The 20612-nt window shown below is 36.1% G+C and overlaps 2 protein-coding genes across 8 annotated transcripts in view; one reads left to right on the forward strand and one right to left on the reverse strand.

Moving 5' to 3' along the window:
• The first annotated feature begins 176 nt into the window (after positions 1-176).
• On the forward strand, positions 177-7752 carry LOC128239120 (uncharacterized). The gene is made up of 8 exons (XM_052955603.1): positions 177-364; positions 911-1052; positions 1986-2104; positions 2535-3159; positions 3361-3559; positions 4380-4456; positions 6782-6898; positions 7361-7752. The coding sequence occupies exons 1-8, from the start codon at positions 260-262 to the stop codon at positions 7561-7563; spliced, it is 1587 nt and encodes a 528-aa protein (XP_052811563.1). The 5' UTR covers positions 177-259; the 3' UTR covers positions 7564-7752.
• A 1670-nt stretch (positions 7753-9422) lies between these two features.
• LOC128239113 (tumor necrosis factor alpha-induced protein 3-like) overlaps positions 9423-20612 on the reverse strand; it is a 42874-nt gene continuing 31684 nt past the window's right edge. For 4 of the 7 annotated variants that reach the window (XM_052955591.1, XM_052955593.1, XM_052955592.1 and 1 more), the window contains 6 exons: positions 19572-19737; positions 18087-18259; positions 16694-16884; positions 13764-16113; positions 13365-13454; positions 9423-12668 (listed from right to left, as the gene is read on the reverse strand). In XM_052955591.1, coding sequence (XP_052811551.1) covers positions 12025-12668; positions 13365-13454; positions 13764-16113; positions 16694-16884; positions 18087-18259; positions 19572-19708 — 3585 coding nt within the window. In that variant the 5' untranslated portion in view covers positions 19709-19737 and the 3' untranslated portion in view covers positions 9423-12024. Of the gene's footprint in view, positions 12669-13364; positions 13455-13763; positions 16114-16693; positions 16885-18086; positions 18260-19571; positions 19738-19973; positions 20112-20241; positions 20379-20612 lie in introns of those variants that run through there. The other 3 variants (XM_052955590.1, XM_052955588.1, XM_052955589.1) reach the window with 3 other exon arrangements.

A 20612-nucleotide genomic window follows, 5' to 3' on the forward strand; every position in this document is an offset into this window, starting at 1 on the left:
TCCCCTTTTTAGCAAAATAATGAAACTCATTCTCATGACCCTGGCTTTATTCCCCAAATGTAGAAAGACAGTCCTGTATTAAAAGTACAAGTTGACAGCTATCAGGTCAATCACTGATAAATTTTCATAAATAATAAGAACATATCTTATGATATAGGTCATGATATCAGTACACATACAAATTGCCTTGTGGATAAAATTGCCTAGTGGATACCTATTTGAACATAATCCTATAGCACATCTCTGTACTTATTGCAACATGAGGGAGCTAGGAATATTTCTACTGTTGGTGTTTGTCCACCAGGCGTGCTGTCATCTGTGCCTCATGTCGCCTAGGCAACGGGGAGACATGGATATCTCCAAGGTAACAGATTCTTCATTTGTTTGTTGTTTTTAATGAGAGATATTTGTTTCATCTTAACATGATGAGCCCCAGTGCAAAGGCCAGCGTAAAGGGACCCTGCGGATGATATATGCACACAGGCAAACTGTCTTTTTTTCAGTTGGCAACTACTTTGATTAAAACAGTGCATGCATATTCATAAACTTCTGCGGGTATGCCAGTCTATTGAGACGGGGCGGGCTACCTACGCTCTGGCGCAGACTGTTTTCTACCATTTCTAACAAAGCTTCAACAAAGATATCTTGTATATCTAGTCAGGCAGCCGGACATGTACCAGGCACGAGTCCTCATGAGGAGGCCAGCCTATACAGACACTAGGAGTGATGAACGCCCCAGGACAAACCATTTTCTTCCATTTGCAACAACACTTCAACCAATATTAAAAAAAACATCTCTTGACTATTCAGTCAGGCAGCCAAACATGTTTCAGACATGAGACACCAAGTGGGGGCCAGCCTATAGAGACACCATCAACTAATATTAAACAGACATCTTATGTATATTCAGTCTGGCAGCCCAACATGTACAAGGCACAAGTTACCATGCGGAGGCCAGCCTATAGAGACACCAAAAGTGATGTACGCTCCGGGACAAACTGTTTTCTTCCAATGGCAGCAAAACTATAATCATTATGAGCCCGGTTTCCCTGGTAAGTGATGGAAGTTGACGCTGTGAAACATATTTTAATTCTAGTTTATCACACTTTCAACATGAATTACTCATCGCCATTGGTCCAAGATGGGTTCACACAGTGACCCATATTTTTCCATATTGAGTCACTAATCTTTATTTCGTACCACAATGGCATCTATTTTCCAATACCGATGAATAAATGAAATATTTTCCCATAAACTGATCAATGATAACAGGTTGTTGATGTTATATATACGTTAAAGGGTTGATATGGGATATTCGAGTAGCAGGAAACCATATTTGGGTTCAAGCTCTCACCCAATATGGTTTCCTTTGCCCCGTATATCCTATACCGGACCACTTACAAAACTAACCTTATAACTTCTAATATCACAATTAATTTTAAACTATAAATAAAATATAGCAGGAAGGTGTAAGGGAACGGGGTACTAAAGTCATTCTGGCCCATGTTTATGAATAATCCCAAGTCTGAGTTCAGACTCCAGTCTCAGAACTGCAACTTTCTTTTTAGCAGAGCATTGATGCTGAACTTATTACCACATGAATGATTCACCATCATTTACACAGATTAGGTAGAAAATATGTAATATAAATGTTTTTTTGTTTCTTTGTGTGTGAGTCTGAATTTTAAACTAGAGACCATTTGTAAACAGGAACCCAGAAGGCTGTTTCGTCAGGAATCCTAGTAGTGCTATCATACCTCTCATAGGAGCGTTTTCAGCTGTCAACTCCAAGGAGATTGATGAAAGGCCCAAAAGTGTTTGGTTACAACTTTGACTCAACGTGACCCTACCCACTTTCCAAAAATATGACTACTTAAAAAAAAGGCTTTACTGGAAAAAACCCATCTGCCTTCTACACTCCTGTGAGTAAAAAGAATAAATATCAATAATACTTGTCAGTAATTATTTAAGATACATTTTTCCAGGTTACATGGACATAGGAATAGCCCCTAATGAGAACAGTACAGAGTTTACAACGCTGACAGTGGTCACAGACAAGTACGTCCATTCTCAGGATTACCAGGAAAACTATACAGCTATCATTGTGAGTGAGCACTTCAGTGCTTTGTTTCTTACATTTCAATGATTTCAGTGCTTTGTTTCAGACATTTCAGTGCTTTGTTTCTGACATTTTAGTGATTTCAGTGTTTTTAGTGCTTTGATTCTGACAGTTCAGTAATTTCAGTTCTTTGATTCTGACATTTTAGTGATTTCAGTGCTTTGATGCTTTTATTTCAGTGATTTCAGTGCTTTAATTATGACATTTCAATGATTTCAGTGCTTTGATTCTGACAGTTCAGTGAGTTCAGTGCTCTGACTCTGAAATTTCTGTGATTTAAGTGCTTTGATGCTTTCATTGCAGTGATTTCAGTGCTTTGATTCTGACAAAGTCTGTAACTTTCTTATTAGGCTTAAAAAGTTGTTCTTAAATATTGATAAAAAATAAGTCTTAAAACCATTGTTGACCATTTCAGAATATCCCAGACATGGAATGTGAGCACTGTGTGATCCGAGCCCGCTACAATGCCCACAAACCTGGGGAGACACCATTCCTTCAGTGTGCCGATATCCAAATTTCCAAAATGGCCAAAAACACGAAAACTTTAAAACTCTCCAGAAGCCGATATGACCAAAGAAAACTGCTACCACTCAAGAGGGCGCTCAAGTTGAAAAAGTTTTACGATTCAAAGTACAAAACTGAAAAAGAATCATCTGGAACTACATTGTACGGGTTTGCTTACAACCCGTTTGAGCCCCATAGAAGCCACTACGTTTCTGTTGACACGGTGTCAGGGAAACTTGAAATGCTCCAGAGTTACGCCTTTGGCCTTGACGATCCTTCGGGCGGAAGAGACGCAAAATTCATTGCTGATGAGGTCATTGCGATCAACAACTGGCGTAACACGTCCACTGTTCTTATGCACCCCACTGGGACTAGAGAAATTGCAGCAAGCGTTCCTTACACCATTGGGTCTCTGAATGGGAGTCTTGTTGAGTATGGTGGTTTATTTGATTTTGACGGAAATGCAGTCAACGGCCTGTCATGGTACACCGACGGCTCATCCGCTGCCTTCCGGATACTTCCATCAGATAAGGAGGGTATTAATTTGTTTGACTTTAGATTAAGACAATTGAACTTTTATTGTAGAAGTCTGTCATGAGTTTACTGAAATAATATTTAATGCAGTTCAAAATGACCTATTATTTGTTAAATGTGGTCACGTTAAATGTGCTTTCACAATAAAAAAAAAATATATATCAACATTTATTGAATATGAAAACATTTCCTCCCTGTGGCAGGATCATTCATCTTGGAGGCTGGTATCCTCTCAAGCTCCAACTATCAGAAGCGAGCGTCCGTCCCAGAGGGCCTGTATGTTAACTACCAGTGGCTGGAGACAAACATGGATGACTACAAGAAAGTCCATGCCCTACTCGGCAACGAGAACGCGGCAGATGAGCTCAATGCTAGGATTTACAACTTTGACCTTTTTAAGGGGTGGGTTTAATTTGAAATATTATAGGGATTTCAGGGGTATGGAAAACTAAATTAGATATGAAGCCCTACTTGCTATGTGTTTTTTTCATTCTTGAATGCCTGTGTAGCTATGTTAAGTTGAGATTAAAACATCTTCATTAATGCAATTTTTATCACAGGGTTGAATTTTACCACATGTTTATGGTAATGCACCAGTCAATTGTAACCACTGACCCCCTAGGTTTAGGGGGTATACCGGGGATAGCTGGGGAAATGGGCAGTGTATTTACCTTCCAGGTGGGCCCTCATTGCCAGGTGAATGTGGTGGTTTTGTCCTTGTGCCAAAAATAGCGTCGAATGGGCCTTACCTAGGGTCCCTGGGGTGCGGGGCAATTGGCGGGGATTCGACCAGCAGTTCGTCCGCACAAGGCGTGGATTTTACCTGGAATTGACTTAACTGAAAGTCAAAGTCCCAGCTATTCCCCGGACCTGGGGTTTCAATTGACTGGTGCATAATGCCCTCCCTGCTCTGAAGCCTAATTGGATAATTTACTGATGGTGTGTATAAAATACACTTAATCAACCAGCAAGGCACATGTTACGTTGTGAGATGACATTAAACAGTAGAAGGGATGAGACTGGACTTATGGCATGAGTGTCTCAGGTGTGGGTTTGATCCCCAACCATAGAACTTCCTTATGGCCTCTCAAAGCGGACACCAGTACTGATATCTACCCAGGAAACAGACTTGAACACAATTCTATAAGATATTAGCTTTTGTCACATTCAAGCTAAAAGAAAGTGTTTAAACTTTTAATACAACATTAATGACTAATTTCAGGGACTACTTAGGCTATGTGGAACTAGATGTGAGCAGCTATACGTTCATGTCCATGCACTCCTACCCCGGGGCCGGAAGTAAGTACTTCTTTCATATATCCCCAGTTACTTGCCATTAGAAGAAGACACCAAATGTGGGTGAAGCAGATCTGGCTTAAATAACAACAATAATGACCTTAATTTTGTTACATTGGTGATGTTTATATTGCAACAACCAAGAAAAAATTCACATATTACATTGAGAGGGATTCAAGTGTTATTTAGGAATACTGTGATTTTAACTACATATTAAATAAAACAACTATAGTCAGTCATTTTGACAATCTGTGGAGAGCTATAAATAGCAGAATTAATGAATAATTGAATTATTATTGAGGACAGCAGTAAACAATACTCAAATTACATTTTCAGATGTCATATGGGTAGGTGGTAAAAATGGTATAGAAATATTCAATAAACAATTGTTATTTACCTCCTTCAATCTCCATATCTATGCATGAGCAATACAATGGATAATGTCCTTAAACCTGTGAATTTTCAAAAGTTGCTTTGTTTCACAAGTATATAACAGAACAAAGCATGACTCATTTGGACTCTTATAGTATCAAGGTGAGCTATTGTGATCGCCCTGTGTCCGCCGTCCGTCGTCAACAATTTGACTGTTAACACTCTAGAGGTGACAATTTGACCGCTATCTTAATTAAATTTGGTCAGAATGTTACCCTCAATAAAATCTTGGATGAGTTTGATATTGGGTCGTCTGGGGTTAAAAACTAGGTCACCAGGTCAAATTAAAGGAAAAGCTTGTTAACACTATAGAGGTCACATTTATGACTGTATCTTCAGGAAACTTGGTCAGAATGTTAATATTAATACTTTCCAGGCCAAGTTCGATTCTGGGTCATGTGCGGTCAAAAACTAGGTCACCAGGTCAAATTGAATGAATATCTTGTTAACACTCTAGAGGTCTCATTTATAACTGTATCTTCATGAAAGTTGGTCAGAATGTTTATATTGATACTCTCTAAGCCAAGTTTAAATCTGGGTTATGTGCTGTCAAAAACTAGGTCACCAGGCCAAATCATAGGAAAAGCTTGTTAGCACTCTAGAGGTCACATTTATGACTGTATGTTCATGAAACTTAGTCAGAATGTTTATATTGATTAGTTCTAGGCCAAGTTCGAATCTGGGTCATGTGCGGTCAAAAACTAGGTCACCAGGTCAAATTAAAGGAAAAGCTTGTTAACACTCTGGAGGTCACATTTTTAAAGGTTTCTTCATGAAAGATGGTCAGAATGTTTAAATAAATAATCTCTAAGTCAAGTTCAAAACTCGGTCATGTGTGGTCAAAAACTAGGTCATAAGGTCAAATCATAGGAAAAGCTTGTTAGCACTCTAGAGGTCACATTTATGACTGTATCATCGGGAATCTTGGTCAGAATGTTTATATTGATTACCTCTAGGCCAAGTTCGCATCTGGGTCATGTGCAGTCAAAAATAGGTCACCAGGTCAAATTTAAGGAAAAGCTTGTTAACACTCTAGAGGTCACATTTATAAATGTTTCTTTATGAAAGTTGGTCAGAATGTTTATATTAATAATCTCTAAGTCAAGTTTAAATCTGGGTCATGTGCGGTCAAACTCTAGGTCATTAGGTCAAATCATAGGTCACATTTATGACTGCATGTCAATGAAACTTAGTCAGAATGATTATATTGATTAGCTCTAGGTCATGTGTGGTCAAAAACTAGGTCACCAGGTCAAATAATAGGAAAAGTATTTTAACACTCTAGAGGCCACATTTATGACCATATGTTCATGGAACTTGATCAGAATGTTATTGTTGATGATCTTTATTGGATCAGGTGAGCGATTCAGGGCCTTCAGGGCCCTCTTGTTTATGTTTACTTTTGCTTTGATCTCTTTTGCATACAGATTTACCTTAAGTTAACTATTAGAACATTACAAACATGACATATCATGTATTTTGTCTGATTAAATGCATTATTAATAAACTTATAAACTAAAAAACTCAACAATTTTAAAGAGATACTGTATGTATGACACTGAATTACATTATTTAAAAATGATTTTAGTCTCTAGAAACTTAAAAACATCAAAATCACAGAGTTGATTGTCAGCTGGTCTGTTGTTGTTTTTTTGGAAAAGTTGAGATATTGTCAAAAACTTTGAGAAACTTGGTACTCATGTTTCCAGAGAAAATATGCAAGTGTATAGCAAGGCCCATAACTCTGGCTTTAACAGTTATTGTGTTATGCCCCTTTTTGACTAAAGTAATAAAAGACAAGCGTTGGCATATCTTGCTTGGCAACACTCTTGATATATATAAACGTTAGTAAATGCAATATCAGACAAGGGGTTTATCAGTATTTTTTTCTTCCAGAGATGCTGTATGCTTTCTCCCCAGGGCTTTGGTTTGATGAAAACTGGGCGTGGTCTCTGGTTGCCATAGAAAGCGACTCTGGGAAAGTTACGAAAGCTTGTGATATAGCACCAAAAGGTAAGGTATCCTCTTAACGTTAAAAATAAATAAATACAAGTATTAGAACTTTTCAGAGAAAATGTTTAACGTATGCAAGCAACATGTCTTATTACCACTCATATTTGCATAGTCATAGCTCTTGACTTTTACCATGCCATCTAATTTTTCTCTCTGTCAAAGATGCTCTCATAAGGGGCCTGCATCATATTCTGTGATGGCTCTTTGATTAAACCTAAAATGTATCAGTCTTAAATTTTATAATAAAAAAATTGATGAATTTAAATCTTTTGTTTCTCCCTCAAAGGTGACAAACACCTGATTTTTATTGTTAATTTTGCTACTTGTTGTTTTGATTTTATCAACTATATTCAAAGTTCATTAATTTTGCTTTCCATGTTTGCATATTTATTACTGCATGCACATGCATTCCATTTTTTCATGAAATCATACAACATCATCTTATTAGTTCTTTCTTTTTAGGAATATTTCAGCGTTTTTATGGTGGTTCAATTTTCCAAGGGGACAAAAATCCTGACAGGTTCCTCTACCACGTCTTACGGGTGATGGACAGCGAGGCGGACTTTGTTGTTGCTGTTAATCCCAAAACGTGTGAGGTCCGGTTTTCTGAGGTTACAAACCTACGTCATCTTCACTCGTTACAGCGACCTGTCCCGGCCGCATGAGAAAGAAGAACATTTGTTGATGTTTCTTATTGTGTTTGAAGTTTAGTAGTCAAAAGATTTTGTATTTTCTTATCTGTGTGTTTTCTTTGAAATAATGTGGTTCAGTTGTTATACAACTCCTATAATATTGCTTTCGCTTCAATAAAGATTTGTAATAAGAAGCTGTTGTACAAGTTCTCTTAAAATAAACTGCAGCATAGTAACAAGCAGATACTCTTGTTATTGTCTTTTTTAAAATCATGTCCTTTGCAGTTGAAAAACAAACTCAGCTAATCAGGTTACAAAACGAAAATGAACACCATAATGCTATTTAGAGATTGTGGGCACCAATCAAAGGCCCTCTCATAAGTTGCATCAAATCCCATTGGCCAGAACTGCCACGCCTCCAAGTCTCAAGAGTTGCTTGAATATTGAGGCCTAAGATTCACATGTATCATTTTCCTCTTCAGAAGCAAAGATTACCCCAATAGAAGTTTTTTGAAACCAATTACTTTTGTCAGGATTGGCCTCACCTCGCAGCTGTTTTGTTTCTAAAGAAAAGTAAATGTTGACTATTAATAGGAATTAAAACTAAGATATTTCTGTTTGCCTGGAACTCAAGATAATGATATTATTACCGTAGTCTTTATATGAATTAAATCAGCTGATGGTTTACAACAACTTTTATTCAAGCCATGAGCCTTGTGTCACCGTTTTCTACCGCTGGGGATTCAGTGTATATCTACAGACTTGTTACAGTTGGTACTCAATGTAGAAACAAAAGGAGTTACTACAGTCTAATGCTAATCCCTTGATCTAAACATCTTGTTCAATCATACACTGACTCAAAGCCCAGTGGTGATTTCCCCAAACCACCCCCCCGACCACCAGTTGTCCAGTTAGTGCATTGGTTAGTGCACTCGCTTCTCACCACAGCGACCTGGGTTCGAATTCCCGACCTAGGCGCATGTGAGTTTGGTTAGTGGTCACCAAGCCAGACAAGTGGGTATTCTCTGGGTACTCTGGTTTCCCCCACAACACAAGACCACACCCTCGCACAACATCATGCCAACGAGAGTGACTTAGTATAAGCTATCGTAGCTTTCTTTATAATTGTTGTAAAATATATAACGTTTTAACTAACCCCTACCATGGTTGGCTCTATCCTAACAGTCACAGTCATTTCACCTAAATACTTTCTATAAAATGAACATGGCATTTTATTTTACATTTATTCTCTATCTCGCATAACATTTTAAGACAATTAGCTTTTCTGCTATTATGTCAAAATTCTTCCAATTCTTGGAAAACTGTAAGCATCATTTAAAATATGTTTACTTTTACAGCATATTTACAAACATAATAATATTAATAAAATCCACTGCACATCAACTATACTTTACAAACGGTTAAATTCTAACATCATAAGAACATTTTTATAAACAATAATTATCAAAAAGAAATGTGTTTGTGACCATAGTCATTATTATTTGATGATTGTTGACTATATAAAATGTAAAATAAAACTTGTTATAAATTCGTAATATGTTTTGTGTGTTTTCAGGTAATTTGGTTACAATTGGTTGCCATAGTAATCTTCTTCATAAAAGAGTTGTCCTGTCTGTGTTTTTTAAACAGTTGCTCTGAAATTAAGCCTTACAAAAATGAATAACATGACATGTGGGGGTTTCCTCTTAAGCTACAAAAGTTGCAGTGTAGCAATATATATGACACAAGTTCTTTTGTCATCGTTTTCAGTACCATATATCATCATATATGAACCAGTTACCATTTCTAGCATATTCTGTTTCTACCGCGGAGACGAAATTGTAAGGCTTTAAATATCATACAGGTGTAAGGAACCTATTGCCACAAAATGGTAACAAGATGTGTAATACTTTATTACTTGTATAATTATGTAAGAATGAATAACGAAAAAACCCAGAGATAAATCACGATGACATATATAAAAAATACATCTTCAAAACCATCAAGATAACAGAACACAGATGAAAACACAAATAAATCAATAATAATCAATGCTATCAAAATAATAAATAAAATAATCAAATAAGAGCAATGTGGGGCAAATGTTAACGTTCATCTGCTATTGTTTTTCATTAAAAAATGGGGCATATCTTTACATTTGTTAGAGGCAGAGTTATGGCCCTTGTTATACCTTTTTGCACTTTCTCTGCCAATATATTTGGACAGTTTCATTTGAATATCTTTTTTTTGAGTTATGGCCATGGTTTTATTTTGAAGGCATCTAATTGTCTACCCCTGTATACAAATATAACCTGAACAGTTAAACTAAAAATAACAAAACAACAACAAAATCAAATAAGCTAAATAACAAACACCAAAGACACATACGTCTTAACAATAAATTATTAATAATCAACCTTTGATATGGTGGCAAATTCGTAGCCTAGTGGTAATACACTTGCCTGTCATTCCAGCGGTTGCAGGTTCAATTTCCCTCACCACTACTAAAAAATATACTATTCGTTAAATGGGTTAAAAAATTTAAATGGGGTCACATGTGACAATGCTTTGCAACCTGGTGCATGTTAAAGAACCAGGGTAGCTCTTATTCCGTATCTGCACTATGCTAAAGAAAAAAACTAAAATGACTAACAATCTTTCTGCCGAAAGGGCAAGGCCGGAGTGCGAGTATAAATAAGCTTACACACTCTGGTGAACGTAAATAAGGACGTAAAGGATTCCCGTTTCAGTTTCAGTCCACTCAATAGTTATAATGTTTACAATTGATTTAACAAAGACATGAATATGACATTAACTTCACTATAGATGTTTAACAATTATAAACTTAAAGGCCAATTGTTCTGAACTTAAATTTCATTATTGTTGTTAACTTTAAATCTTTACTCCTCAGGAAGTTCAATGGATTCACTTATCTGCAGTATTTCTTACCAGATCTTAGACAACTAGTTCAAGTGTACTGGTTTATATTTAAATATAATTTTATGAACACATACTCAAATAGTTCACATTCAAAAGTTAATAACGATGTAGTTCATCATGATGTTAACTTTAACAAAGTTCTGAAAAATATTCAGTACTTTATCCTTTAAAGGAATAAGTTCTCAATTATTTTTGTAAACAACATTTAAGTTGAAATTATATACATGAAATAATATACGTTTGGTTAACAACAAAGATGTAAATATCTTTAGCATACAAAATGTTCTTATTTATAGTAAAAGCATTACAACATACACTTCTATAGATTACAGTATGATATTTCAAATGAAAGAAAACATACGAACATCAAATTTTTCAAAGCATCACATTTGTTAAAATATATATTTTACTTGAATTATATTTAAAGATGTTTTCCATATTTGGAACAAAAGACAATACACCAGGCCCCAATTTATCGAAACTTCTTAAGTCCATTATAACAGGATTAAGCTAATCTCACTATTTTTATTGTTCTATAAAATGTGTTATATTCACTTCTTCAAGATTTTTTAGAAATTATGTAGGAATAATCTGTATGATTATCAGAATAAACCATTTTTCATTTATCAAAATCCATTTTCAGTATGTATTTTGGCTAATTGAAATAAGCGACTTAAGCCTGTTAAGCTTAAGAAGTTTCGAGAAATTGGGCCCTGGCTTTAATTTCCCGAAGCCTCATTAGAGCCTTAATTGATTTCAGCTAAGATTAATATTTTGTTTTTCTATAATTTGCATAATTTTCACTTCTTTAGGAGTGTTTAGACTAATTATTTTAATGATTATCACGATAAACTATTTTTTATTTAGTAAAATCAAGATTAAGTTAGAAATGTGCTTAATAAAATAAGTTACTTAAGTTTGTTATGCTTAAAAACTTTCGTTAAATCGGGCATAGGGTCTTTAAATGCCATCTAATGTGTTACATGTACATGAAAATTTAAACGTGTTAATTCAGAGTTTATGCTGTCAACTTTAACTACTTAAAGTTATTACAGTTTATTACAAACTGTCTGTATATCAAAGTAGACCATTCTCATACACACTAATGATCTTCGCTGAAGTATAAGTACTTATATACATACAATTAAATGTCCTAGAGTAATGATATATATACACTACAAACATTGTACATGTTCACATGTTCATTTTGTACAGGATAAGCATTCTTTCTTAGTATTTACAACACACAAAAAATAATAACTATATCACATTGATTAAAACACTAAATACATTTTATCACATTATGAAACTGCTTTTCAAGCTAAATATAGCATTGTCCTGCTAGACATAAGTAAACTCAAAACAAACACACAGTTTTAAATAAAATATTCAAACATTGAAAGGTAACACATCGTCGGCTTTATGCAATAATTGGTTCAAATTTTTTATGCACTTATTTAGATGATCAATCAAAGCAACTTTCTTGGCACATATCTTTTCGTCAGACCGTCTTTGTAGTCATCAAACTTCATCCCATTTGGAAAAGAACTACATTTACTGTCTGTACTGTAAGCAAGAATTACAATAACCATTATTTTTCACATTTCCAAAATAATGGCATCCTCTTGAGGAGTTTTTGCATGGTATTTGACTTTTCCTACTATTTTCCAATTTACCAAGTGCATTTCTGAAGTTGTCATCATCCCCACCTATGATTGGTTCAAAGTTGGAAAGGTTTACAGTTCCTGCTCTCATTGGCTCATAGTTGGACTGGTTTACATTTCCCACTCTGATTGGGCCGTAATGAGTCTGGTTTCCAGTTTGTGTAATTCTTGTTTGGTTCCCAGCAGGTTTTACCCCAGACTGGTTTACAACTGTGATGAGTCCTTGCTGATTTCTAGTCACAGTCAATGGGGATTGGTTCCCTGCACTGCTTTTCATTTGCCTAACTTTAAGAAGTTGTACCTGATCCTCTGCAGACATATTTGGTGGAAAATTGGACATGGCCACCTGATAGTGGTTAGAGCAACGTTTCCCTTGGGCTGGATCTCCATACCGCTGACAACCCTTTTCTATGCATAGTTCTCCAGAGCGTTTGCCCGATGATGGTAAAGGTGCAGTTACATTCTGTCTCTCCGGCTGTCTGTCCCCCTTCGTTGATGTAGCCAAGGGGTATGTGTGGTTTCTTCTAGGCTGTGCTAAAATCAGATAATAAAATAAAACATTATTAAACATTGGCTTCGAGTGTAGACAAAATATATGTGCAATGAAGCAATTATTCAGCGCTTTTATATAACAATTATCCGAGAAAAAATCCAAAAGAAGAGTTCAGTATCATGTTACTGTGATTTTAGTTATTTTTCTATATTACATGAATTTTATAATTCATATTTTATACATACATGACCCATGATTGAAAATGAAATTGGTTTTCTCTTGTCTCCTTAATTGGACAGGCACCCAGCAAGCACAAACTCAAGATATATTTAAATGATATTGGTTAAGTTTTAGCACACTTGCAATATTGAAAGTATCAGACTTAAAAAAAGGAATACATGTCGTGCATCACTGTTCATCTATATTTGCCTTAGTCGTGACGGGTATATAATTTTATTAAAAACCAGGAGAATTATTTAGGTAAAGAAGACTTACCATAAAATGCATCTACACCCAAGATAGTCCTGGCATGATCCCAATACGGCATGTACAGTTTTCTAAGTGAAAATCTAGGGACCATTTTATTAAGATTTTTAGAAGTTATTTCATAGCTTGGAGAGATTTTCAACAATGCAAAGCTATTGCTGAAAATCATCCTTAGTATGAAATTGCTCCTCGGAATCTTGTCAAAATGATCCCGTGAGTACCGCTTAAAAAATACTATGTTAGTGTCATACCTCCATTGTAGCATGACGAACAGTATCCCTCGAACTGATCAGTAGTGAAGAACTGACACCCGGGTGTCCTACATCTCTGGGCCTCAATGGCTGTAACATATATAATTGAAGAACATGCTTATACATATCATTAGAAACTTTGATTTATAATCACATATTTTATCAAGACATTTAGAATTCAACATAATAATATATTATATTGATTGGGTATGGCTGACAAATCATCATCCAGAATTACAAGATAAATATGCAAATCCTGTCAAATAAAAAACATACTTATCTACAGTATGAAATATTTACCTTCAATCACCTGTTCAACTTTTTCTGAACTAAGATGAACCAGTGTAAATATTAGCTAGTGTTAACTAGTATTAATTTTCAAGTGATAGATAGAATTACCTGAGTTTTGAGTTGCGAGTTCTCGACTGTACTGGCGGGTCTTGAGTGATTTTGCTCTCTCCAGGTCTTCTTGGCATTCCTCGCACAGACGACGTGGCGGGTAGATCATGCTCTTACAACCTTGGAATGAGCATTTGACCTTATCTTGCGAGCTTAATACAACAGGATTGAGCTTTTTCTTCATGCTTCTTGTCAGCTCGACTGGTGAACACGACACCTCAGTTTGCGATTCTTCCAAGTTTTCTTCCGAAATTGGTAGTGGTTGCGTAACATTGCCTTTGCTGCATTGCCTTTGATAGCACTGTAGACATTGTCCATATTGATTGCTGTGTATCCTTTGACCCTGGCAGCCAGGCGTAGAACAAATGTGTTTCTCAATGCGAGACATTTTTTCAATTTGCATTTCAGTTGCAGTAGGGGCCACATAGCCTGGTTCATTTCCAGTTTCATCATGTTCAGCCGGCATTGATCTCATCCCGCCAATCCCACCTGTCACAGTGTGTTCAGGTATCAAAGTTCGCTGATAAGTGATTTTTGCCTCATTTAGTCTACTGTTCAAAATCTTTTCCTCAGGCTGCGGCATGATATTAAAGTCTAATGGATGCTCCTGTCTTACAGCAGACGTTGGTGATCCTGCAGACAGAAAGCAATTGGTGCAAAGTCCTTTAACAAAGGCCGTCTGATCACAATGTGGATTAGCACACTGTTGTGTCTCCTCTTCCATTCTCACAGGTTCAATATCTTTGTTACCTGTTGTGGCCGTCCCAAACAAACTTAGCTGATAGCAATTATTACAGTTGCCGTTGTTTCCTCGTACAGCTTTATTATGGCACCCTGTTGTACTGCAGCTACGGTCAAGTTCACCCTGTTGAATATCGACCTGCATTGGCTGGGGAATGGGACTGCTAGTGGCCAGTGCTGGTGGCCTCTCTCTTACTAAAGGAGATAACTCTGCAACCTGATTTAGTGGCCGCATGTTACGATCTCTCAAAGACACAACCTGGGTTTCATCCTCTTCGTTTCCAAACAGAAATCCCGTTACCTGCATTCCTTGAGGTCCCATAGGTGGGATCGGGGACCTTCTCCCCATGGGTTGAGTGACCACTGGTATTGAAGGGGGTGGGGCAGAGGGAGGGGCCAGGACTGGGGGGCGGTGCTTCTCGTAACACTCATGGCAATACGGTTGGGTGGCCTGGGAACATCGAAACTTGCAGTCGGGTGTACGACATGTTTCTGCCATCAGTGAGAATTCTGGTCTCATGGTAGGGTCTGGCTGTGTTGGTTGAGTAGGAATTTGATACTTTGGGTAACATTCATGACAGTATGGGAATGTACTTTGAGAGCACAAGAATCCACACCCTGCCTTGCAGTTTTCACCCATCATTGACAGGTCCCTGTACCCAGATAACTGGCGTTGGGTTGTTGGCTTTATGGTGACATTTTCTCTTCCTCCCCATGCAGATGTAGAAGGTTTTTTTGCAAGCTGTCTTTGTGCTTCCTCTTGCCTTGCGTACTGTATCGTAAAGTCCTTAAAACATTTCGAGCACAACCCTTGTAGCTGTGGGTCCCCAAGATATTTACAGCCCACTGTGTAGCATCTCTCTTTCGTCTGTTCTGGTTCAGGTCTGTAGAAGGGCCCCAGCTGGTTAGCATTCCCAAAAGCCTGAGGGAAATTCAGACCTTCTGGAGGAACCACAAAATTTCCAGCACCTGACTGGCCTTGACCCTGAACTTGAAAGTTGAAAGGCGCTACATGGATTCCACTTGCCAGTGGTGGGTTCACAACTTGATGAAATTTAGTTCGACAGTCTGCAACGTATTTATCCACCACATTAGCAGATTCTGGCAAAGGTGTGTGGTTCAAAATGGCTACAGGGACCTCTATCCCATTATAAACAACGTTCCTCAAGCTCATGTAGCTCTGCAGCAAATTCCATGCGTATCCATCGGCCTGTTCCTGAGGTAACAGAAAACGGCATGGCAACATACTAATTTCTTTCGTCACTAGGGGAACACCCTGGTATTCATTTTCACTATTTGGCCGGTCACGTTGAAACACCAGAGGCGCAAAATGATTCATACTGTATCCAATCACAAGAGGGCTTTTGTGACATCTGTCAGCTGGAATTTCCAAGGGTAGATAAATTCCGCCGATGTGACTCTCCTGTATTTCTTGTCCATATACGTTCCTCGCTTGGGAATCGGCTAACAATATGATAGGTCTTCGTAACGTATTTGCAGCTACGTACAAGTGAATGGCCTCCAGCGTCTCATATGGCAGGCCCAATCTTGACTGGTTTTCTGCATCCTCTGTCCCTTTCTTTACATTTTCCCATTCAGCTTTGTGTTGCTAAAATAGTGAATATTTTAGTTACATCAAAGCTTGTAGACTGACTGAAATTAACTATTACTTCACTATGAAAAAGATGCTATTTTAAGTTTTTTCTTCTGTATAAAATAACCAAATGTATGCAAAAGAAATGGTTACTTATCATCAAACAAGCAATCTCCTTTAAGACAACATCTATATGCTGTAAAGATTTATGCTGGATTCAATTTCTATGAAAAATGGGTAGAAACCAGAACTGGTGTGAGAGGTGTTCATAGCGTTGAGGAGCAAACATCAAGGAAGTTCTTGTTTTTTCAGTCAAAGGCATTACTCAATGCTTTTTAAGGTCACAGTTATGCACCTTGCGATACATGTGCGTATAATCTCAGGCAACATGTGTACCAAGTGTGATTTGATTATGGTGAACAATTTAGAGTCATGTTCAAGGTAAAAGTTTTTCACAATGACTCTAACATCATCACCAAGGCTACAACAATACAGTTTTTTCTTTAAAAAACAGATAAGCAAAAATTCAAAACTTTTCCTCATTTTGAACCCACAGGCTGTTCAAATAAGAGGCAACACATATACAATTAGTTACCTCAGTATTAAGCCTAACATCAACTTGGTTGGATCCCAGGTCGGATTGTTGGTTGAAGAGCCATCGTTTGTAGAAGATATTCTCCGGATCCATGGAAATGTTGAGATACAGAAGGCGTCGAAGGAAGTTGCCTGTGTCCTCGATACCCCATAGGGCTTGCGAAACTGAGTGGAGAAGGCAGTTTCCATCCGCTGCAAACGAGATTAAAGCAAAAATTATATTTGTTTTACTTATTTAATATAATCATCATGCATGGTACCGGTAAGTTATAGTCATTATAACCAAATCGATAACATTTGTTCTCTATAAGGTTAAAAGGTTTTTAAAATATTTTTATTACTTAAAAGAGAGGCTCTGACTGATAAGTGAGCTGAAAATATATCTGTACAACTGCAGAAACATGCTTTAATTATAATAACATATTATCAGTATCACCCTTCTGCCCCCATATCATAGAGGCCAGCATTGGCACCCTTCTGCCTTCATAGCAATAAATGCTCAAGACTGTCAAATATTTGTTTTGTTTTGTTTAAAAATTGGAATAAGATATAAATACATGTACATACACACTTTTTACATGGATGGCAGTTAAAACCTAATATTACTTCAATTAAACACAATTCCCAACATTATCTGTCAAAATCATAATGATCAAGTTCTTTATAGCATGAAACAAGGTATTCTTTGTACCCTCACCACCATGTCCTCTGTCCTATTTAAAACCTGGCTAAAACCCTAAAACATGAATCAATTGTTTTACAGGGTTTTCGGTTAAACCATCTCAAAAAGTAAAGTAACCAAAAAACTCGTCTCAAAAAGTAAAGTAAGGCCTAAAAAAAAAATTGTTTGGTTAGGGTTACATCCTTTTCAAAAATAGGTAGGGTAGGTAGGCTTTTTATTTTTTTTTATTATTTTTTTTTATTAGGCTTTATATAAGAATGTCATTTTCATCATTGGAGAATGGTGTTAAAGTTATCTTCTATATAAGCAATTAAGGTTTTAAACTACATATTGAAAAGCAAAAAAAAAAAGAAATTTTTTTTTTATTTTTTTTATTTTTTTTAGTTTTTCATTTTTTTTTTCAAACTGACTATAAAAACGTTAGGGTCGGCGCCTATTCCGTAGGTAGGGTCGGGTAACCCAAACCAAATGTATTTTTTTTTTAGGCCTAACCAAAAAACTCGTCTCAAAAAGTAAAGTAACCAAAAAACTACTTCTTAGTCTACTTAAAAATTCACTTTTTTTAAATTTGAACTTGCCCAATTGCCATTTGAACTGTCCATTTTGGCCGGCAGCTGGCTCTTATTTAGAACACTGTATTAAGGTGTTTTTGTATGAAATGGCAACTTGACTGCAGTGATTCTTGTGTCCTTTACATTCTCGCTATGCATACCTGTAGTTTTGATGGGGTACAGTTTCTTTGTTGTCCGGCACCAGTTGATAATGTGTGAACTTTCAAGGTCATTGAGCATGTCATTGTCAAATATGGCATCTTGAAAATTTCGACTTAGCTGTGGCGAAAATGACTCCAATAGTGGAATGGCTATCTGATACTTGTTGAACTTCCTGTAAATAAAATGTTCAGTTTTAGTTCCAGAATGTTCCAAATAAGTAGAAATTGATCATTGGGTGTTATTTCTTACATGTATATATACAAATATAAATCTAGGATTTCAATAGACCTTCCATGATTCATGTTTGGGGCAAAAGTATGCTGTTTGGTTTCCCGCTTGCAGTGTATGGGCTGCATTGCAATAGGGATACAAAACAAAATGATTGCGAGGGTTTTGTGAATGCTTGCCTTACTAAACGCACTGCTGGTCTAGTTAAGACTAATTTATTTTAGCATAATTGTGAAAACTGTTGAACTCTGATTAAAAAACCACTCTCAAGCCCATTTCCTGGGCAGGATCCATTACTGGTGTCCTTTTTGAGTGGCCATGAGAAGGTATCCCTGGTAGGGATCAAACCCACAACCTTAGGTGAGAGGCAGATCCCTAGACCACTGTCAGCCATAAGACCTTGTATTTACTAGCATACATGCCCTCTATTCAAGAGTTGAGCACTATATTTTGGCATACAAGGAACTTGGATATATATAAGCCAAAAGCTCAAACTCTGTTTTCTTTATCAAAATATTGAATGGACAATCAAATTCATCATACCATATAATAGTTCATAAAAGTGACCGTAAAAATGCCGACAAAATATTCAACAGAAAAGATTTAACTGTTTAACCTGATTTGGTTATTAATTAAAGACATAGAGAATAATTGTTTGTTTCAGTGTAAGATTGTAATATATTTCCATGAGTGCGCACCAAAAGCTTTATTTCATGAGTAGCGTTGCCTTTTTTCAGAAAAGCATTCCAAATTATATGCAAACCTAACATCATTAACTTAAGGAAATGACATCATTAAAATTGTGTACCAGCCCTGTCATGCTGATGTTTGATTTGGAAATAAGAGCGGGCTAAATAAACAAAACAGTGAAATATTTCAAATTTATATTTACACTGTTTGAAACAGTGAAATATCAATTGTATTTAACTGATTAATCTCTATAAACTACCAGAGAGCAAATAATAAAATACATTCTGGAAAGGTCTTATTCAACATGGCATATAATTATTATATAGGAATAAGATACATGTACATGTATGTAACATCAGCTTGACAAACTTTGTATCCTGACATCTAACAGAAGCTGTATTCTTTATCTCCCATTACTACCCTTTTAACTGAAGGTCTTGCAAGGGAGGAATGGGTACCATTTTTAATGTATTTGGAATTTAAATGTACACTCTGCCACATGACTCTTCTGAGAAGTTAAAAATTAACTTAAAACATTATTTATTTTTTATATCATTCATAATTACTTGAGAGTAATGATAGCATCCCCTCTGTTCGGCTGCACATCTTTTAAAATGAATTCACGAAGTAGATTCACCACCGAAACACAGCACAACTGTAGACGAGTAAAAAATCCGTGCGTTGCTCTTTCATCATTCATCATAACTTGTTGACTTTAGAATAGGTCTCAGACTGTGAAAAGACAAATCATATGTTGTTTTACAATAGTGGTAAGGTCAGACAAAATAATTTGGTTAAGGTTACATCCTTTTCAAAAACAGGTAGGGCAGGTAGGCTTTTTTCTTTTTATTAAATAGGCTTCATATATATATATATTAAGAACATAATTGTCATCTTTTTAGAATGGTGTTAAAGTAATAATCTGAATAAAGATTTAAAGGTTTTAAACTGCATATTAAAACACATACTTATTTTTTTTTAACAACTGACTATAAGATCGGTAGGGTCACCGCCTAGTCGCCTATTTGGTAGGTAGGGTCAAGTAACACGAATCAAATGTATTTTTTTTTTTAACTTAAGGCCTAATATATAACTTTCAAAAAGAGAATATTGTATAGTGTTGCTGTATACCAAACAGTAATTTGTGTCAATGCAAACTAGTTTGTGAGTTGTAAATTGAAACATAGTGACAAATACATGTTGATAATTGAATTTAAAAAAAACAACTCAATTCACATAACATCTGGAAGTCTTATAAGTATTACAACTGGTACTCAGTATTCAAGACCATAGATCTACATGTATAAAGTTATACAGTATAAATAAAGAGCATATATGTATGAAGAATACTTTTAACAATTATTGTAAATTTGTTACCATTGAAGTGCATTGTTTATCCTGAAACTACAGTACAGTAACGTCAGAATATATATTGTTTAATAATTATTAAATTTAAAATAATTATAATATATCAATAATATGTAGAAAGTTTTAATCTAAACATAAAAAAAAATCCATTAGTATAAGTATCAAGAGAGCAGGAAGGCTTGATGTGTAGATTAAAAATGCCCTGTCATTCTCACATAAACAGATGAATATATTACAAA

This window comes from Mya arenaria, chromosome 6 (genome assembly GCF_026914265.1).
Source record: "Mya arenaria isolate MELC-2E11 chromosome 6, ASM2691426v1".
NCBI lineage: Eukaryota > Metazoa > Mollusca > Bivalvia > Myida > Myidae > Mya > Mya arenaria.

Excerpts from the sequence above, each read along its gene's own strand:
- LOC128239120 (XM_052955603.1), top strand. The coding sequence starts at position 260 with ATGAGGGAGCTAGGAATATTTCTACTGTTGGTGTTTGTCCACCAGGCG. Across the intron at positions 2,105-2,534 it reads AAAACTATACAGCTATCATT|AATATCCCAGACATGGAATG; the intron begins GTGAGTGAGCAC and ends TGACCATTTCAG. Across the intron at positions 4,457-6,781 it reads CTCCTACCCCGGGGCCGGAA|AGATGCTGTATGCTTTCTCC; the intron begins GTAAGTACTTCT and ends TTTTTCTTCCAG.